The sequence below is a fragment of the Pleurodeles waltl genome, chromosome 3_1 (genome assembly GCF_031143425.1).
Source record: "Pleurodeles waltl isolate 20211129_DDA chromosome 3_1, aPleWal1.hap1.20221129, whole genome shotgun sequence".
NCBI classification, from domain to species: domain Eukaryota; kingdom Metazoa; phylum Chordata; class Amphibia; order Caudata; family Salamandridae; genus Pleurodeles; species Pleurodeles waltl.
In genome coordinates, this window is record NC_090440.1 from 212,420,977 (window position 1) to 212,442,386 (window position 21,410).

A 21,410-nucleotide genomic window follows, 5' to 3' on the forward strand; every position below is an offset into this window, starting at 1 on the left:
TCCCCAGGCCTCCTGATTACTGATCTCCTTGCACAAGCTTTTAATTCAAGCTCCACTGGCAGCACTGCAATCCACTTCCATTGCTCTCTCTAGGACAGTTTGCAACTCTCTTGAAATTTCAACACTTCTTTACTTTTGTCCACAAGCCATTCCTTTCCAGCCAAAATGACTGCCATAGACTCAAGAACCCTCAACACCACATTTATGTAACAAGAAGAAAATTTAAAAAACATACAGAACGTGCCATGAGGATCTCAAGACAGAGTGGCACACTCTCAAGAGCTAGGTAGGGGGACCCTTTTCAGTCACAACAAGGTTCTTTACAGAAAGGTAGGTAACTGGTGCATTCATATTGTGCATTGGGATGTTTCTCGAAGAGATGAGTCTTCAACTGTTTCATGGATCTGCATCTCATTATGCCCAGCACCAAGTCTTTGTCTTCTGTGTCTGTTTCCACATGATCAAGTTTTCTTGTTTGGCTGTCCCAGGGCTCCCCTGATCCGTGCCTCTTCCTGCCTCTGTCTCCCAAAGTTCATGTTTTCAAGACTATGTTATACTTTGTGTCACTCATGTTTGTGTATTTCTTTATCCAGGTATTTGCATCTTCCAATGTCCAAGTTGCACCATATTCATCTTTCACCCTCTCTTTCTCTCCATGTTCTGTCTTCTTTTGTGTTTCTACCCATGTTCACTCATGTCCTCTCTGTGTCTGTATGCTCATGTCTCGCAGTATCATCCCACCTCAAGCCTGTGTTTACTGATTTGTGTGTTGTCTTTCATCTGTTCCTACCTTTTACAATTTCACCTTCGCCCTTGACTGTTTTTGAGGGTTTGAGCTTCTTGCTTAAAACATCTCACTGTATCCGTGCATCCTATTGTTTTGTCTTTCTGTGTCCATGTCTCAAGTTGTTTTTGTCATTTCATGTTTATGTCGCCGCACGTCAGTTGTCCCAGTCTGTGGTTTCCCATGTCTATGTTTTCCTTTGTCTGTGTGTGTGTGTGTGTGTGTGAAAGTGACGTATGAAAACCTCTTTGGCAAAATGCCATATGAATAACAATATTTTAACACTCCTATCAAAAGGTTCAAATAAATGTTAAAACTATTTTAGTTATACCTCCTGCCTCTGATGCCTTAAACCTCCCAGCATTTAAACAGGATAGGAATTCATCACATCAGAGGTTGCAAAATGCTGTAGCAAGATGGATCACTATTTACATGTCCTCCAGAAGAAATCATGAAGTACCCCTAGACAAAGGCTTGTGGCCACAGACTTTTTAAACAGGTGGATACAGCAGCAATATGAGAACTGCAATATTCTCAAACAATAGGCAGGCCAGATGCAATGTCATTTTTCAATACTGTTGTTGTTATCAAACTTAGATCCCATTTTACCCCCTAGTTGTTCGGTGACCATGCTAGACATAATTTACTGATCTCTGCATCATATTCTTGGAAGTGAAAGCTTACAGTGTTATACATTTGCCTTACTTATCCCTTAGCAGCTCCCCATTATAATGCCTTTGGTTAGGTACTCTCTGTAGCTCCATGCCATACATGTTATTCATTTGCAAGAGCTGATGCATGTGCAACAATGTGCATTACATTTATTGTATAATTTGATACTATGGTTTAAGTTCATACATTCATTTAAATGATTGATGCTAATGAAAAGGCATAATGGCTTTAGGCTTGTACATAAGAATGCAAATCATGTTGTTTTTACTACCTGACACCGTGACCGACAAGGGTAATTTTTCTCAAAATAAACAGTTTGGACAGTATAAAAACAGCTCTTTACAGCCCTCTCAGGGAGGGAAAATGGGGCTTCGACACTTCCAGGACAACAACAAAGAGGAGCGTAGCTCCTCTCAGACCTGCATCAAGTTCAGCTATCATCTCATACAAACCTTTCCACTGAGACATAATTTGGCTTCACCTGGCCTTGGACTGGAAAAATAGATGAAGTTCACGTGCGCGTGTATGAACACTGAAATGCTAAACCGTCATCGTGGCAAATCTTTGTTGCTAAACATTAAGCCTATCAGGACCCTTAAAAAATGCACCTGGTTTATTTGTCTGCCGTCATATTCACTACATTTTCATTGATTTCTGCAACTATACTCTTACATTTATTCTGCAGTAAAACTGCCTGAAAATAAACCATTACAAATAACTCTGAGGGTTTCTTGTGTGCATACACTTAGGGCAAAAAGCAGCCAGAACTGACAACAATAAATCAGATGCCTGACAGTCTCTGACAGATTTTATTGAGTGCCCAATACATATTATCTCCAGGCAGATTTGAGAGGGATGCATGGTTTCCAAATTGTCCATTCCTTATGCTCATGATGGTAAATTGATTCATACCTGCGTTTACCTAAGGGCTAAGGAGGATTAACACAAACGTTAATGCGGCCAGCTCTGAAATGAGTATCTTTAAGTGTGCATTGCAGCACTTCAACCAAGCACAGCAACAAAGGAAACACCCAGCACACACCTGCACAGACATAGCAATGTATGGATAATTTAATCTACAATTAAAAAACAAAGCACATTTAAAACCAGAACACGCTTCATGGTGCGAATTCGAAGAGTACAAATTGGAATAGACAGGTAGGGGGTATCTGAAATGAAAACATCACCTTAGATGCAATCATGGCAGAGTAGTCATTGAAGAGTGACAACACTGGAAGAAGGCGAAGGGGAGTAAGACTAGAATCAGTATAGGAGTTGTTCGGTCAAATGTATCCTGCACCTCCTGCTTCAACAACATCCCTAGGTAAGACTAAGAATAAGAGACAATCCATCGTGCCATCGAGACATTGGGTTGGGCCACTCAAATAAAATGATCTGGGCACACTTACACAAAAAAACAGGCTGTTAACTCAGGGAACATTCATTTTCCTAAGGTCAAAATGGACCCCTGAGTGGTTAACTCTGATTCTTTGCATAAAAAGCCAAAAATAATTTATTGTGTTTTGAAGGATTCAGAGATCCTAATAAGCTGGATGTACTCTACGTTTCTAATGGTATACCCTTAGAATATTGCACATTATATACCATGACGAAAACTGTACCTCCACTGTATTGCATGGTAAGTACAGGTTAAGTAGACGTGGAGTTAAGAACAGTAAATATATACATACCATAACAATTTAGTGATAGGCATTGTAGTGCATGCTATTTTACTGTAGGTCCATATTATCAACCTCTATATCGCGACTTACAACTTTCCGAATCATCTATCTTATATTTCAATCTGAAAATTCCTTGAATAATTGGAGGCAACAGTGATAGTGGAGTCCCATTATTTATGCATGTAGTATATTTGCCATTGCAGCCTAAAATCAATCTTAGGTAGGCACTGAGAAACCGTTAAGAAGTTAGAAGCTATTCCAGAGGACGAAGAAGACGACTCAGAGGGCTGGTGCTGTAGAAGAGAGAAACATGTTAGGTTCAAAGTCTTGTGAACATAGAACTCACGATGTGTAGCACACTATGGAATGTCCTAAATCCCACACTACTAGAATCTCTTTCTTGACTTCAAATAATATTGGTTCTATATATGAAATCAGCCTTGGGATTGTATGTGAATCGTTCATTAAGCTATTTTTGGAAATAGTTGTGTGATCTGACTCTTGGCCTATTGCAGGACTTTCTTTAACACACACCAGGCTGCGTTTGATTCTGAAAGTGAGCTCACTTTTTGTGTCAAATGTACAATTCCAGTGGTGATTCTGTCACATATATTGTCCCTGAGATATTAGAGAGTATGAAAATATCCACATGAAGAAGGCTTGAACACCTATCACTGCTTTACAGTCTTGAAGACCTCATCGAGCCTCATGGCAATGCGCAGATCTCCTTCTATACGTAGCCTTCCATTCATGTAAGCACCTAGTGGCCGCAGGTCACCACTAAACATGGCCTGGAGGTCACTTTCTGTCATTTCCAATGTCACATCTGGGCTGGTTCCAAGCTTTCCACGACCAACTCTTCCACAGCCTGTAAAGTAAAGACACAGGGACACGATCATAACCATAGTCTGAACGGGGAACATATAGGAAAGAATAAAATTACAGAATCTGAAGATAAGATCCATGGGACTTGTTCAAATTACAGAGTGTGCTAAGGAGATAGTAAAGATGAAGCAACATATAATACTTTAACTGGTAGCTCCAAGAGGGAAATTTGTAAACATAAGCATCAAGGTCAACCAGCTCATCATCTTCTCCAAAGGTCACCAAATGTTAAGGCTGGAAGATATTGATGCTTTCTGCACAACACCTCGCGCAAATCTCAGGGAGATAGCTCCAGAAGGATGTAGTAATAAATACAGAATATTATGAGAGATCAGTTTCTGTATATGAAATAATAAAACTCGGAACCAAAGATGTTCATAAAGATGAAGCAAATTCTGATCAGCCACTCTCCACAAAATCATAATGCTGAAAAATTATCAGTCAGACAAGTTTATATGTAGGTCTGAGCATGATTTGACACACCCTCTGAGTTACATTAGAGGTGTCGTTAATGAGGATATTTCCTTTGCAGCACAATTGACCAGATTACTGTGCAGAATACTAATTGAAATTTCATATGACTGCTGTTTCCTACTTCTATTCAGGTGTCTAACTTCCATTCACCAGATTCCATCCTTAGGGTTGAAATCAGAAATGCCTTCCAGGCAGCCTTTGTACTGTCCTTAATTATGAAACGCCCAAGCTTCACAAAGCTCCATCATGGAATACCACTGTACTGTGGCTTATTGTGACAATTCCAAGCCAAGTAAACTGCAGGCTTCTTATGCTAATCCACCCTCTCCAGCAGGATTTTGAGAATCTTAACCCCATTGCCTTTAATCTGCATAAATCCAGGCTGAGCTTAGTTACGAGTAACCTTACTTTAAACTGGTACAAGTACACTTATACAACTTCTTTTATGAACACATGCTGAAGAACAAGTTACTTACTTTCAGTAACACTCTTTCTAGTAGAGACTCCTATCTAGCTGCAGATTCCTAATCTTTTTAATATTCCCTAGATATCAGACTAGATCTGTAAACCTTTCAGCAGTACCTTAGCATGCTGTCAGATGACCCTGTGCAACTTTGCACTGATGCCATTCCACTCCAGAAATGGCATGCGCTACCTATGCAGGCACCACCCCTATGTGCTGACATCCGTTCCTTTCAAGGCTGTCCGCGCCCCTAGATGCAAAGGCCCCAGAAAAAATTAGTTGTGACAAGTGTGCAGATTGCTAGACTTGAGATCTTATTAATGGATAGTCTCAAATTATAGAATGGGGAGGGTCACTGAGGAATGTGAAGCTGGAGAGCATTACCAAAGGAAAATAACCTTTTCTTCTGATAGAGACTTCTAGCCCCAGACACCTCACATTTCCAATAGAAACCAAAGACGTATCTATCTGGAGGTGGATCTGTGAATGGACTCAAACTAGAAAGTCCTGCAGGTACGAGTAGGCAAAATGCCCCTCTCAGCGATCCTGACTGTTCAGACAATAGTGCTCCATGAGTGCATAGAGGGATGTCCACGTAGCTCTCTGGCACGGACAAGGCATCCGCCTACTAACACAATGGTAGCGGCTTTGGCCCTGGTAGAAGGAGCATGCAGTCGTTCCGGAGGATGCTTTTTGGGCAATGTGTAGCAGATCTAAATGCAGAGCACAATCCAGTGAGACATACTTCTCTTCTGCACTGCCTTACCTTTTTCCACTCCAGAGAACTCCACAAGAAGCTGATCGCCCTCCCGTTCTTTTGTACAATCAATGTAAAAGTACTCTTTTGGAATACAAGTGAATAAGTGTCTTCTCCTTATAGGGGTAAGGTCGAGCATAGTTTGACAGACGTGGAACAGCGTCACAACTTCTGTTAGAAATTATGCTTGCGCCAAGACCAGTTAGTGTAGGAAGAAGTTAGTGTATGGTGGAGTGACACAAAGAGCCTGACACTCATTCACGCCATGCCACGGTGATGGCGACGAGGAACAATGTCTTAAGGTACCATAAGGGACAGCTGTGAATCCACTCAAATGGAGTGCACTAAGGTTGCCTCCTTGCTGTGACAGAGAACCAAATATCACAGGATGTTCTGATCCTCCACTATATGGCACAGATTGTCCAGGTTTCCTGTGCATTTACATCCATGATAACAGCAATTTTTAGGTCAAATCAAACAGGTATAACAAGAGAGCGGTTGGCATTTTTGGTTTAATTTCCTTGAAAGGTTTCCTTCATTCATAATGCTTTCTTGTCTCACTACACAATTATCTTGTTTTTTTTAAATTGGACACACATTTTTGTAACACTCTTACATAAACCCAATAATAGAACTGGAGTATTTATTACAGCCTCAACAAATTAATTGGTTGGTTTTACTCACATTACTTTTGAAAAGGAATACTTTTTCTTGTAACAGACCCAAAATAAGACTTAGGGCCTTGGTTAGGGTTTGGTGATAACGGGATATTTGCCAGAAATTGACATGTCCAAAAATCTGTTCCTCCACCTCATTTACAGGCAGTTGGAGCACTTTCAATGCGATTGAATAGAAACAGCTCTGCCGTAGGTTACTTCCCCTAAAGGGCTGGGGGGCGGGGATGATTGTCTTTGGAGAATACAGAATGTCATGGCAGACTGGCTGGCATTGTTTGTTTTCACTGAGGTAGCTTACAACCTGTCAGAAGAAGAGTTGTCACAGCAGAAGCAACCAGACATACTATAGATCACTGAAAAAAACAAAGGTTACAGGAGCAATAAAGTTAGGGTGACGTTTTACCTATACAAAACCACAGAAATTCAGTAGTTATACCTATACTTATAATTCTGATAAAAACCTATAACTCGTGGCCTAAAGTTACCTAACTGCACAAGTTATATTTTCTTTAGATAAGTATAGGTATCAATATAGCTGCTGAATTAAAAAAAATAAATAGTGCATCGTAGTTGAAAGCCAAAATTAAAGTACAAACAATAAATACTCTAATAAATACCCTTGTACATATAAGATAAAGAATATTGCACACAATGAAATAAAGACAACAAAAAACTCTAAAAAATCAAAACAAGAAAACAGTATGCACCACTTTTGAGCAACGTATACCTGCTATCAAAACAGAATATCCATTTATACACAATTAACACTTCCATCATGTTTAAGAATATTCATTACACAACCAACTTTATGTAAGCATATAGTACGTATGTGGGTATGGGCTTTTGGGCTGAATAATGTAACACTTAGTAATTCTTTGTTTATAGCTCGTGCATCGCCCAATTGGACAGGATTTTGCAACAAGATTTACATACATATTTACTATATGCTTGCAATAAGAATATATTTTTTGCTTTGCAACTACGAGGCACTGTTTATTTTAAACATATTGGCCCTCATTATGATCCTGGAGGTCGGTGATAAGGCGGCGTTAATACCGCTAACAGGCCAGCGGTACAAAAAATGGAATTATGACCACGGCGGTAACCGCCAACACAGACAGCCACTTTAACACACCGACCACCAGGGTGGTAATGGCCGCTGGGCTGGAGACTTCGGTCTCCAGCCAGGAGGCCATTACAATCCCACCCTCCGGATTATGACCATGCCTACCGATTATGAATCCCTTCTCTGGCACTGATAGGGGCCTCCCCCACCTCCCTCCCCAGAGGCCTCCCCCACTCTCCCCCTCACCCTTCCGACCTCCCCCCAACATACACACACCTACACGCACAGACCTACCCACATTCACACACACACATACCGACATTCACCCATGCATGCACACATGCATTCCCACACATCGCAACACACACCAACATACTTTGGCGCACACACACATTCACTACACACAACATACACGTACACTTACATTCAGTCATTCTCGCACTCACTCAACGCGACTCACACCCGCATGCATGCATACCAAAACATACACACACACACCTCCCCACAACACCGCCACACATGCACACATCACCCTCCACCCCCTCTCCTATCGGAGAACCCAACTTACCTGCTTGCAGGGGGTCCTCCGGCTGGAGACGGGACGCAGCGCTGCTGTCAGCAGCAACGTCCGCCAGCAAAACCCCGCCAGGCCGGTTAATATCCTATACTGTAATCATAGTTGTCACACATTGCTAGGTTATTATCAATGGTGTGGTTTCTGAATATCGACTGCAGAATATCGTGGGATACTAACACTGCAGACAGACTATGAAGGAACTGTAAGTTCTCATGGATGTACGTGTTGCATGCTATGATATTCTACTATTTCTTTATTTTATTTAACAGTCTTGAATTGTGCTGCAATAGGAACTGTGGCATTATTTTACTTTACATAGAACACAATAAGGATTACATAAGAACAGAGTAGGCAAGGACAGGATACATAATAAAGAACAGAAATAACATCAGGATGAGCTGCAGTGTATATTATTTGTACCCATCCAAATCAAACCTTTTTTTTATTAGAAATCAAAGTACAAAGACATCTAGAAAGAACAAAATACAAAAAAGAAGAAGAGATGGGCAGAGAGACATAAAGTGGACAAATGACACTGCTTACTGAAGAACACATGAGTCCTAGAACAAGTGTCAAAGACAGAGAGAGGGCAGACAGGCACTTTGGATGGAAGGTGACAAAGATGAGAAGAGAGAGTACAGGAGGGACAAGGTAACCCAGATTACTCTTCTTACCTGATGTCAGGTCAAGGAAGTATGTCCTTTGTTCTCCCCCAGGGAACAAGATGTTGAAATGGTAGGAGGCACCAACTTGACTGACCAGAGATTCCGAGAGGAAGAGCTCAATGGCAGAAAGCAACTCATCTGCGCCGAGGCCAGCAGCTTTGCACGAGGGTGACGGGACAGCCAGTTCATTCTCTATCTCTATCGTTTGTGATGGAGGCTCTGAAGAGGAAAATTAAGGACAGACAGCAAATCAGGGCCATGACTCAAGAGCACAAGGCTAGTGCAAGGAGCCTCGAACAGAGAACCTTTACTGAAAGACATTTGTTACAACTGTACTAGTACAAACCACAGGACTGACACATGAATCTTGATAACATTTCAAGGTCTACATTTTTGAGCCTTTATTATAGAAAAGTAACCAGTTGTACAACAACTCAACAAGGTACATATAATAATTATTTTTTGCTTAGACTTGAATCACTTTTATTTTATTCAGTTTGTATAAGACTGCATCAGACCGGCTACAGTAGGTTGAAGCCTCTGAGAAATATTAACAAACCATATTAGACTGTTACATCCACTCAGTTTTCACAACAAAGTGGTCCACTTCTTCTCATGAATGCAATACAGTTATAAAAACATCGCCTTAAGGCTGTGCATAGAGCTCGATAACAGCCATGACTTAGCTAGAAGTCCTTGTGACTTTAAAAACTCAGGACAATAGGGACTCTGAGGTTAATGTTAAAATGTTTAGACTATTTGATCCCTAATATTTTGGATTTGTTTCATAAAACTGCATGAACGTTTTAAAAAATACATGCCTGTACCCAAAACTGGTCAAGAAAAGTTTGGTGCAGATTAGTTGAGTTGGGGTTAAAAGCGAAAATCAAAGGTTACCTATTCAAACTTCCACAGGATATTGGACCATAAAATAATGTATGATCCAACTTACTTAAATTGGTTCGCTCGGTGCGTTCAGCTGTCTGAGTAATTAAAAAGGCTAAATTCAGATGCACAGTTTGGCAACAAATTAACAAATTGAACTTTGAAACTGACTGGCTAAGAAAATGTAAACTATTTTGTTTCCATAACCTTTACGAGGGATGTGAACCACTCTCCTAGATTATGAACCACATTCTGACAACGTGATTGCAGGGACAAGTAGGAGCAAGGTGAGCTGATCCTACGAAGAAAGAGGACAGAGGGCTCACATTAGAAAATGTTTTCTCACCCATGAACAACAAAAAAGTCTAATTTCCGATGAAGAGTATGTGAACTCATTTGAGAACTGCCACACGACTTGTAAACCAGACTTCCTGGAACACGAACTGAAAAGCACATTTTCAAAAAGGTTTCAGACTTAACGTTAAGTAAAACAAAGGTCATGGCAGAGAAAGGTTCAGTGTAAGGATAGGACAAACTACAGTCTTTATAACCAAAGCCACAAATAGCAAACCAGCTAAAAGACATGCCATGGGCCACGTGCTCTATGAGAGGTAAGGGCCGGATCAGAGACACATGGCATGCCCCTCTTCGTGTGTATCATAAAAAAGCCTGAAATAGATATTGGAAAAACTTTAATTTTAACTGAGGTTTAAGTACTCTTATATATCACAACTAACCAACATTAGTAATTTAAAAACATAAGAATTTTCTTACAAAATCTCCACTGAGGGAATGTTATGGTTACAATCCAAAACTTAAAAATGATTGCATTTTCATGCTGTGTGTTTGGGTTTCGAGGCATGGTATCTGGGTTAAGCCACCAGGTGGCTTGCCTGGCCAGGAAAGATGTTTAGTAGTTGGAAAGTTCGGTAAGCCTATGACACCTCTAATGTGTTTGTTTTTAGTTTGCTGGGAGAGATTCGAAAGCGTTATGGAATAAACTGGATGAATATCTCGGTAAAAATATCAAATGATCAAAGCTCTCACTTATCACACCGCCATTCCATTCCCTGAAACATTACCTCATTAGCTGCAACAATACCTTCCTCATTAGCATATCCACCTAAGTTATACCTTAACACCAAGCAAACTTAAGAAGTAAGTGTTTCCCTTTTGTTACCTACCTACACCTCCCCTTCTTTCTCTCCCTCTTCTGTATGCTTCTTGCTCTTTCCTCGCTGGTTCTTTATACCTCTCGTTCTCTTTCCTCGTTTGCTTTCTCTTTTTCAACACAGTTATTACCAATATTCGAGCAATACACTTTCTTATATCATTCCTACATCTATCCTATTCTCTGTAATCGTACTGTATTGATCTATGAGATAATATTTGACCACGTAATATTTCTACAGAACCTTAATACAAATATTTTAAAGTAAAAATAAAGTAGATAGCTAGATATCCTAAATTAGCTTAGCTTCCTTAACGGACACATTTTTTGTTTTTTTTGTCGCTGATGCTTCACCACCAAAACTCCCTTTTCTGTTTACGTTGTCCGTTTCCAAAAGGATGCTATCAGCAACTTTGCCACATCCGTTGCTTTAAGAGGGAGAATTTTTCAGTCATAGACAATGCTGCCACCTTGTGGCTTAATGCTGGAAGGTTCGTACCAACTGTAACCATTTTATAATGTTTAACGAAGGTTCCCAACATTTTGACTTCTGTGGACCCCCACTTTATCTATACTGGAGCCTGGGGACCGCAATGAATCATTATTGGAATCCGTGGACATTTAGTCATTAGTGGAAGCCGGAGACCCTGGCATAAACATTGTCTATGATTTGAAAGACAAAACAATACACAAAATACAGACATAAGCATTCATCAAACACATACACACATGATAACATGTTATTTAATTTGCAAACAATATAAATAAATAAAATATTTTAATAGGAAGGTTGAAGCTTTTCTAAATGCAATCGAAGCCACACATCGTCCATACTATATTGTGTTTGATGCACCTGCTCTGCTCCCAGGAATCATTCTAAGGATACCAATTTACTTTTTGGCATCCAATTTCAAATTTCTTGGCATTTACAGTATGGTTCAAAAGTTTCAATTGTATATTTAGCCACTTTATTTATATAAACTTTATTAATCTGTTAATATTATTTAATTTTCTAAACAGTCGCGGGCCCCCTAAGGAAGCTTTGCGGGAACCATGGATGTATACAATGAGTACGGTCGGACAGGCATGTAAGCCAATCTGGTAGCGCAAAGTAGGTAACCTGACAGATCAATGTGTGGGCCGATTTTGTGGCTCTGTCTGGGCCCGTTATGTGGCTCTGTGTGGCTGGTGTAATAAACATATTTTAATAAAAGGTAGGCGGCAGCAGCAAACAGCACTTTGCAGGCTGTTATCTCGTTGCATGGAGCATGGTTGTCCTAATGGCACTTTGTGGTTAGAAGAACAGGGATGTGTCAATTTGCGCCGGGTGTGGTGGCCCAGTACACTACTGCATTCACTCCAGAAACCTGTGTTGATAAAATGATTACCACTGAATTGGGTACAAATAAATAGCTGCACTTCAGCATCAAGATGCACCATGTTTTAAAAACCCCGAAGATGGATAGCCATCTGGGATACCAGTAAAGCCTCTCTGAGGGTTACAGGCAGTGATGGGGAAGAGTAGGCTGACGCCTCACACCAGCCACCACTCCATCCGTACCTGAAGGCTTCATGCTGATCCCCCAGCGGTGCCACACCTCGACAGAGAAGCCATATCATTTGCTGTCCTAGTGGCTCAGTACCTTCAGCTTTCCGCCACTAGCCCGGTAAGAGGTTATGGTTTGAAGCCACATGCAGTCATCACTCAGGGTGTACAAAGCCATGAGAGGTACTGTAAAGCTGTTCAAACCACAGACCGTGATTGCTGTGCATCGTAGAATAAGCAGCACTATTTCACAAGTAAATTCGGATTCCAAATCGCTGTTAAATACCTTGTTATTTAGATCACTGCTGATTAGTTCTTATTCATCCTACCTGCCACAATATCATGAAGCGCGAAGAGAGCCGGAAATGTGCTACTGACATGTCAATGGTTCTTTACACACTGAACGTAGATGGTGCTGAAGTGCTGGAGAAAATGTGTATTTTGTCAAGAAAGGGGGAAATGTGAATACTACCATGGCAATGTTTTTTTTTTTTCATGCCACACCACCTTGCTCACTGCACAATGCTTTGGATACCGACATGGTAAAGCAAAGCCGAGCAGTGTCTTCTGCTAGTTTGGAAATCCAGGAAGCAGTGGAGAGAGTTCAGACAGCCTGAACCATCTACAATGGGCAGTGGCTACCACCTGCCAGAAGGCATGTCTGCCATCATGCAGTAGCACAAATCCAAAGTTTTGAGCCCAACCAGAGGTTAACATTGTGCCAGTGGGCCCCACCGGCACCTGCTTTAGGGGACCAGGACTTTGTCAGTACTTTCTGCTGTCAGCTGTCTGGTAGCTCATTGGAACCTTCCTGCTCTCAAGGGAGGCTCATGCTTACATGCATTGGGACTGCCCTGCCCATTTTAATTACAGCAACACAGTCTAGGTGCGTATATGATATTCACGATACACAATACTGCACTACCCCCAATAAAACATAGAGCCTGCTTCTACAGATAGACCCCAAAGTGGGGAGCAACTAAAGAAATTCACTACAAAATGTGTAAATAGACTCATTAAAAATTAGCCTAAGAGTGACTATCTTTAAATAGACTCATTAAAAGTTAGCCTAAGTGATTAGCAAGGCTACTGGAACAATATGGCAGTGAATGGCTAAATTATGTGTCTATGTAATGTAGTGTGGACTAAGTAACTTTTGAGGTAAGAAATAGTAAAGGTATTGGCATGTTGGGCCATGGAGGCCAAACCATGCGGCACAACCTACAGGATTATCATCTATTTTAGCATTTTAACGCACACTGGTAGAGCAGCATGACCAGACACAGTACACAGATTTCTTAATAAAACCACCACTACACACATTAAGCCAGTCCTATTTAAAACAGTATTTACCAATAGTTAATGATTCCGTATTTTGTATCATTTCATTAAAATTGCCCTTGCTCTCGCCCAGAGTAATAATGTTTGGGCAATATATATTCACAGTTCCTTTTCTCAGAAAATAATCCTACATGCAAACGCGCCCAGTAATAAACGCTCCGCCTATTTCAGCAACATTCTAAGCCTCACGGCTAGGTTTATAGTCTTTTCTTCTGTTTCGGATTTACTCTGAGTTCGCACTAAAGAAACACTGGAGCACCTCTTCCCAGAGGAAGGAGAGTAACGAAACAGTCCTCTAGATGATTTATTATGTATTTGACAAGGAGGTACACATGAATATATACACTTCCGAAAAATAAATCTGAGACACAGATGCTGGCATAATATCCTTCTCCCTCCCACAAAAAAAGTTGGAATCTAAACATTTTTCTAAACTCTCAAATAACGTATTTTTGGGCAAAAGTAAAAAAGAGGATTTTGAGAATTTGGTCAAAAAATTCCAACTTACAGTTCTAATAATTTTTTATGTTTTTTCCACAAAGAACAACTCTCCAGTGTAAAGATGTTTTCATGAGAAATCCTGCTCTGTCTTGCAAACACAAAACACTTAGGGCCTAATTACGAGTTTGGTGGTCGGACCGCTGCAGTCCTGGCAGTCCAATGTCAGATTACGGCCCTAATGGTCAGACCGCCAAGGGACCGCTGCCACCACCAGGATACCGCCACCACCGCCAGAATCATGGATCCCAAGGGGTTGGAAGCAGTCAAAGTCGTTGTCAGCCACAGCGCCTCCATGCTGATCACGACTTACCTTTCCGCCAGCCAAGGCTGGTGAAAAGGCAGTGCAGGGGCCCCTCTGCCCAGCACCATAGGAATGAGCCCTGTCTACTACGACAGACAGTGCGCATTTCAAGGGTGATAGGGGCAAACCCTGTGCGACGGCATTGGCCTCGGCTCCGCCAATACCACCTCGCTGTTTCCACTGGGCTGATCGTCGGAAACCTAATACGGAGACGACACATCACGTCCTGATGGACCGGAACTAGCGACCCTGACAGGTCACAAAGAATTGATGCATCACGGATGACGACGCATCATCTCTCCCGGCACCCAAATGGAACCAACGTCTCACCTCCACCTGTCTCGCAGCGCAGAAACAACGCCTCATCTCCTCAGACGCCGCAAGGGACTGCCTCTTTTCGACTCCGTGCGACGTCCTTGTTCTTCATTTTCCAAAGGTACTGTACCTGGGGATCCGTGGGACTCCGTGACTGGCACCGGTGGTATCAGATTGTTTGTCTTAAAGAGGAGCTGGAGAGTTTGACCTAGCTAAGCTGGAGCCATACACTGTCAGCCAGCTGGAAGGGTTCTGCATGGGGACGGGAGTACCTACTCATGGAGCCTCCAAGAAGGAGTACCAAAAAGCGCTGAGGGCCTGGGCAGAAGCCTGTTCACAAGAGCATGTTGAGATGGGAGAGCAAGTGGATGGATCTCCCGAGGATTTGCCAACAGTAGTGGGGGGTGAATCCCCTGAATTTGAGCCCCCTGCTAAACCAGGGAGCAGTGCCTGACCACAGAGGAAAGGAGAGAGAATTCAGGCTGCAGTTGGCAAGATTAAAAATCGAGGCAGAGGAAAGAAAGGCTGAGAGAGAGGATGAAAGAGAAGCCAAACAAGCTGAGGCTGAAAGGGCCTTGGCTGAAAAGAAACTCATCTTGGCTCATGATCTGAGTCTGAACGAGTGGGAGCTCAGGTCTAGGCAGTCTGAGTCCAGCAGTGATGGTGGCAACATACATACAGGACCTGCTGGAGACAAAAATGTTTGTATACCAAAGGATGTGGTGCCAAGTTATGTGGTGGGAAATGACATTGATAAGTGGTTTTCTGCATATGAAGTTGCACTAAGGGCTCATGGGGTTCCTGAAGAGCAAAGGGGGCGGGCTTGTGGAAACATGTGATAATATTTGGGAGGGACACACGTCTCACATTAGAAGCTAAGGACTAGAACACGTACACCCTCATGAAAGCCATTTTAATTGCCAAGTTTGGACTGACCCCTGAAAAGTATCGCCAGAATTTCAGGGACAGTATCAAGTTCGCCAACCAAACTTGGGTAGACTTCTTTTACTTTTGTAGTAAGGCACTGAATGGCTGGGTGAGGGCAGTAAAGTAAATGAATATGTGGGTTTGTACAATTTAATCCTGAGAAAGCAAATGCTCAGTATTTGCTTTACGGAGTTGCACCAGCACCTAGTTGACAGAAAACAGACTGATCCCAGGAAGCTTGCTGAGGAGGTGGACTGCTGGGCTAGCACCAGAGTGTCCAAAAAGGTATCTGGGGGGGACACCCACAAAGGTGGTTAGGGTTCCCAACAGAAGAAAGAGGGGGAAGACATTTTTTAAAATCAGGAGCTCTCTAAAGGCCCCTAAATACTGCCCCAGGGAATAGTGGTAACGACTCCCAGTCTGATTCCAAGAGGAAAGGGTTCATTGACCATAAGGGAGGTTTGTAACCCAATGTGCAGAGTGCTCCAAGTATGGTCACTCTAAGGGCGACTCCAAGTGTCCCAAGAGGGCACAGCCCCCCTCCGCCCCCCACTGGAGGGCAGGCACCTGGGTGGGCTAATGGAGCGCTCAGGAGGAGGTAGTCCTAGTTAGGTTTGGGCAACACATAGCGATAACGCTAGTGTCCCTGGGGGATGCAGAGATGGTGCCAAAAGCCCACATGCCTGCAAATACTTCCAAATATAGGCAGTGGGTCACCATTAATGAGCAACGGGTGGAGGATCTGCGTGACACAGGAGTCAGCATGACTACTGTCAGGGGTCAGCTGGTGTCAGCAGAGTAGGTCCTACTGAACCCATTCCACCAAGTCATAATCAGTGACAATCGTGAGAGACACCTACCGGTAGCTCTGGTTCCCTTTGAGTAGCGGGGGGGGTCCTCTGGTACACTGAAAGTAGCTGTGAGTCCTGCCATGCCTGTAGATCGTCTGTTAGGCAATGACCTTGAGCATACTACCTAGAGGGAGATAGGGCTAAGGTTTCACTTGGGGATGATGGGGTTGCCTGAGTGGGTCTGCATGACCACAAGGTCCATGGCTGGCCTGGAGAAGAGTCAAGGGTGCCTGGAGCCTGGAAGAATGGCACAGACAGCTGCCAAGGAGAGGGGCACGGGAAACCGTTACAAGAAGTTCCCGCAGTGGTTGATGGGGTCCCTGAGGAGGAGGTCCCTGAGCCAACCAGGGAAGACATTGCAGCCCTGGGTGACCTATCCGAGCTTGCTGGCTGTCAGCCCAAACAGCAGGAGAAGCCTCTGGTGACCACCTTATCTATTGGAAGAATGATCTCCTTTACAGTGAGCCTAAGGTACTGGAGGCTAGGGCAGCACATGTGCTGGTGGACCCCACAGTGTTACCGGGCCTTCCTACTAGGCATCGCTCACGACATCCCCCTGGCAGGACATTTAGGGCAAGACATTTGCTAGGCTTGTCACCCACTTTTATTGGCCTGAATGCGTACGGCCTCAGATGCATTATGTAGGTCCTGTCCTACCTGCCAGGCCAGTGGGAAGACAGTGGAAAAGGCTCAAGGCCCTCCTGATCCCACTCCCCGTCTTTGGCACCCCCTTTGAAAGGGGCCAATGGACCAATCAACGTCATTGGTCCATTAAACCCCAAAATTGCCCTAGGCAACAGGTTTATCCTGGTTTTGGTGGACCATGTCACCCGCTACCCAGAGGTAATCCCTCTGAGGACAGTGACTGCACCGGTGGTGACCAGAACTCTGATTTTTACCTGTGTGGGATTCCCAAAAGAGACTGTGTCTGACAGAGGCACAAACTTCATTTCTGCATACATGAAATCCATGTGGGATGCGTGTGGGGTGACCTACAAGTTTACCACACCCTATCATCCTCAATCCAATGGCCTTGTGGAGAGATTCAATAAGACCTTGAAAGGCATGATCACAGGCCTTCCTGAGGCCATGAGGCGTAAGTGGGACGTCCTTTGCTTATAGAGAGGTGCCCTAGAAAGGGGTAAGGTTCAGTCCCTTTGAGCTTCTCTACAGCTACCCTGTCAGGGGACCCCCCTAAGCATTGTAAAGGAGCGGTGGGAGAAAGCTCCCAAGAAACCCCTTCAGGATGTGTTCAGATACATGTTGGCCCTCCGCAACCAGATGCGCTGCTTCTGGAAAAAGGCCAAGAGCAACCTCGAGGCCAGTCAAGAGGTCATGAAACGCTGGTATGACCAGAATGCCACCCTGGTGGAGTTTCAGCCTGGTGACAAAGTTTGGGTAATGGAGCCAGTAGAGCATAGAGCTCTCAAGGATCGCTGGACAGGCTCATTTGAGATCACAGAGCGTAAAGGGAAGGACACTTACTTAGTGGACCTCCAGTCCCCTAGTAGCCCCCTAAGCGTGGTCCACGTGAATAGACTGAAGTCTCATTTGAGAGGACTGAAGTCAACGTGCTTCTGGTGACAGATGAGGGTATGGAGGAGGAGGGTGAACCTCTCACTGACCTCCTCTCTGCCAAAAGAGGTGATGGGTCAGTGGAGGGTGTCAATCTCTCTGACTCCCTGGACCAGCGAGGGGACTGCTACCAGCTTCCTGTTTTCCCTCACCCCTGGACTCACACACTTGTGTGTTCATGACATTGACACAGGAGACAGTCCCCCTGTAAAGAATAAAATTTACAGGTTGTCAGAGAGGGTGAAGGCCAGCATCAAGGACAAAATCGCAAAGATGCTGGCTCTGGGAGTAATTGAGAAGTCCAGCAGTCCTTGGTCCAGCCCTTTGGTTCTGGTACCCAAGGATGCCGCACCCGGTGCCAAGCCAAACTTAGGTTCTGCATAGATTACAGAGGTCTCAATTCAGTCACCAAGACTGATGCTCACCCCATCCCCCAAGCAAATGAGCTCGTCGACAGGCTAGGCGCTGCCAAATTCCTAAGTACTTTTTATTTGACACCAGGGTCCTGGCAGATCGCCTTGACTGAGGGGGCCAAAGAGAGATCTGCCTTTTTAACACCTGAGGGATATTACCAGTTCAGTGTAATGCCCTTTGGCTTGAAGAATGCTCCCGCTACCTTCCAACGGTTGGTTAACAGGGTCCTGGCTAGAAAGGATGCGTTCTTCACTGCCTATCTTGACAACACTGCTGTCTACAGTTCCAGCTGGGAGAAACCACCTGCTCCACCTCCAAAAGGTGCTCCAGGCCCTGCAACAAGCAGGCCTGCCAATCAAGGCAAGTGGCAGACTGGGCAGGGTTCCGTGGTGTACTTGGGACACCTAGTAGGTGGAGGCAAGGTGCAGGCCCTCCAGGCCAAGATTGAGACAATCATGGCCTGGCAAACACCTAGAACCCAAACAGAAATGAGAGCCTTTCTGGGCCTCATGGGATACTACCATAGGTTTGTTAAGGGTTATGGCACCATAGTGGCCCCTTTAACAGAACTCACGTCCACAAAGCAACCCAGGTTGGTGAATTGGACAGAGGCTTGTCAGAAAGCCTTTGACTCCCTAAAGGAAGCCACGTGCACGGCACCCATGCTCAGGACCAGACTACTCTAAAGAATTCATTGTGCAGACAGAAGCTTCAGAGTATGGCATAGGGGCAGTTCTAGAACAGCTGAATGAGGAGGGCCTAAACCAACCAGTAGCCTTTATTAGAAGAAAGCTATTACCAGGGAACAGAGGTGGAGTGCCATTGAAAGAGAAGCATTTCCTGTGGTATGGGCATTGACGAAGCTGAGACCACACCTGTTTGGGACTCACGTCCGGGTTCAGACACACCACAGGCACCTCAAATGACTCATACAGATGAGGGGTGAAAATCCTTAACTCTTCAAGTGGTCCATTTCCCTACAGGGGATGGACTTTACGGTGGAGCATCGTCCGGGAACTGACCACATCAATGCTGATGGTCTCTCCAGATTCTTCTGCCTTAGTGATGAGAGCTCACAAGGGGCTGGGTAGCTCTCCCTACTTTCAGCGGGGGGGACACATGTTAGACCTGACAGCCTTAGAGTGGTCATCCCCCAACCTTTTGCCTGCCTCCCTCCACTTTTCTGACACTGTTTTTGCTGGTTTTAGCTCTGAGCAACTTACCACTGCTAACCAGTGCTAAAGTGCATATGCTCTGTCTCCTAAACATGGTAACATTGGTTCACCCCAAATTGGCTTATTCGATTTACTTATAAGTCCCTAGTAAAGTGCACTACATGTGCCCAGGGCCTGTAAATTAAATGCTACTAGTGGTCCTGCAGCACTGATTGTGCCACCCACCTAAGTAGCCCCTTAACCATCTCTCAGGCCTGCCATTGCAAGGCCTGTGTGTGCAGTTTCACTGCCACTTCAACTTGGCATTTAAAAGTACTTGCCAGGCCTTAAACTCACCTTTTTCTACATATAAGTCACCCGTAAGGTGGGCCCTAGGTAACCCTTAGGGCAGGGTGCAAGGTAGGTAAAAGGCAGGACATGTACCTATATGTTGTATATGTCCTGGTAGTGAAAACCCCTAAATTCGTTTTCCACTACTGTGTGGCCTGCTCCTTTCATAGACTAGCACTAGGACTGCCCTGATCTACTTTGTGAGTGGTAGATTCCGATCTGAAAGTGGTAATCAGGTCATATTTAGTATGGCCAGAATGGTAATAGAAAATCCTGATTATTGGTGAGGTTGGATTTCATATTACTATTTTAGAAATGCCACTTTTAGAAAGTGAGCATTTCTCTGCACTTAAAACCATCTGTGCCTTACAGCCGTCTGGACTGTGCTGGTTGACACCTCCCTTGTGCATTTCACCTAGACAACCACCAACACAGGACACTCAGTCACACCTGCACTCATCTGCATTTTGAATGGGTCTTCCTGGGCTGGAAGGGTGGAGGGCCTGACACTTAGATTACAAAGGCCAGTGGCCTGCCCTCAAACAATGGATTGCCAAACCCCCTACTGGGACCCTGGCAGACAGGGAACAACTCCACCAATGACGTTGTGATAGCCACAGTTGAAGCTATTGTGTTTCTAGGCGCTTTAGTTGGATTTAATCTTTAAAAATTCATAACTCTGCTTGTGTACATTGGATTTTCATCGTTTTTACCTTATTTTATGCAGATAAATAATATCTATTTTTCTAAACCTGTGTGGTGTATTTTTGTGGTGTTTTCACTGTGTTACTGTATGATGTATTGCACAAATACTTTACACACTGCCTTCTAAGTTAAGCCGGACTGCTCAGTGCCAAGCTACCAGAGGGTGGGCACAGGATAATTTGGATTGTGTGTGACTTACCCCAATGAGGATTGTGGTCCCTACTTGGACAAGGGTGTACACCTCTGCCAACTAGAGAACCCATTTCTAACAGTTCTTAAATGTAAATTATTATACCTAACTAAATATACACAATTTAAAAAAAAAAAAAAAAATTCGTGACCAAGTAACTAACTGTCCCAATACCCCTGACCTTCTCTCTGTCATAATTGATCACCCAGTCTGGGCCGGAGAAGACGAACACAACTCTTTAAAAGTTTTAGAATGTTTCCAAACTTTAAGATTACCAATGATTGTTTGCACTTTTGAGAAAAAAGCTGAGATTTCCATTTTACTTAAAAATCTATATTTCCGAAACTCTTTAGTTTGGTTTGTTTCCTGGTTTAAGCCTTGCTGTTCGAAGCCACAGCTACCCAGGGTTGAGCTAGGGGGGTTAAAAATGAGCCTTCCTGGGCCGAAGAAGATTTTGTGAGTGTATTACAGGGTGAGGTCA

General features: G+C 43.7%; 1 protein-coding gene across 2 annotated transcripts in view; it reads right to left on the bottom strand.

Annotated features, from left to right (window-relative positions):
* Window positions 1-227: 227 nt before the first annotated feature.
* The window catches only part of STOML1 (stomatin like 1), a 47,505-nt gene continuing 26,322 nt past the window's right edge, over window positions 228-21,410 (bottom strand). For both annotated transcript variants that reach the window (XM_069222223.1, XM_069222222.1), the window contains exons 8-9: window positions 8,712-8,921; window positions 228-4,006 (exon numbers count right to left, since the gene is read on the bottom strand). In XM_069222223.1, the coding sequence (XP_069078324.1) occupies window positions 3,810-4,006; window positions 8,712-8,921 (407 nt within the window). In that variant the 3' untranslated portion in view covers window positions 228-3,809. The remainder of the gene's footprint in view (window positions 4,007-8,711; window positions 8,922-21,410) is intronic.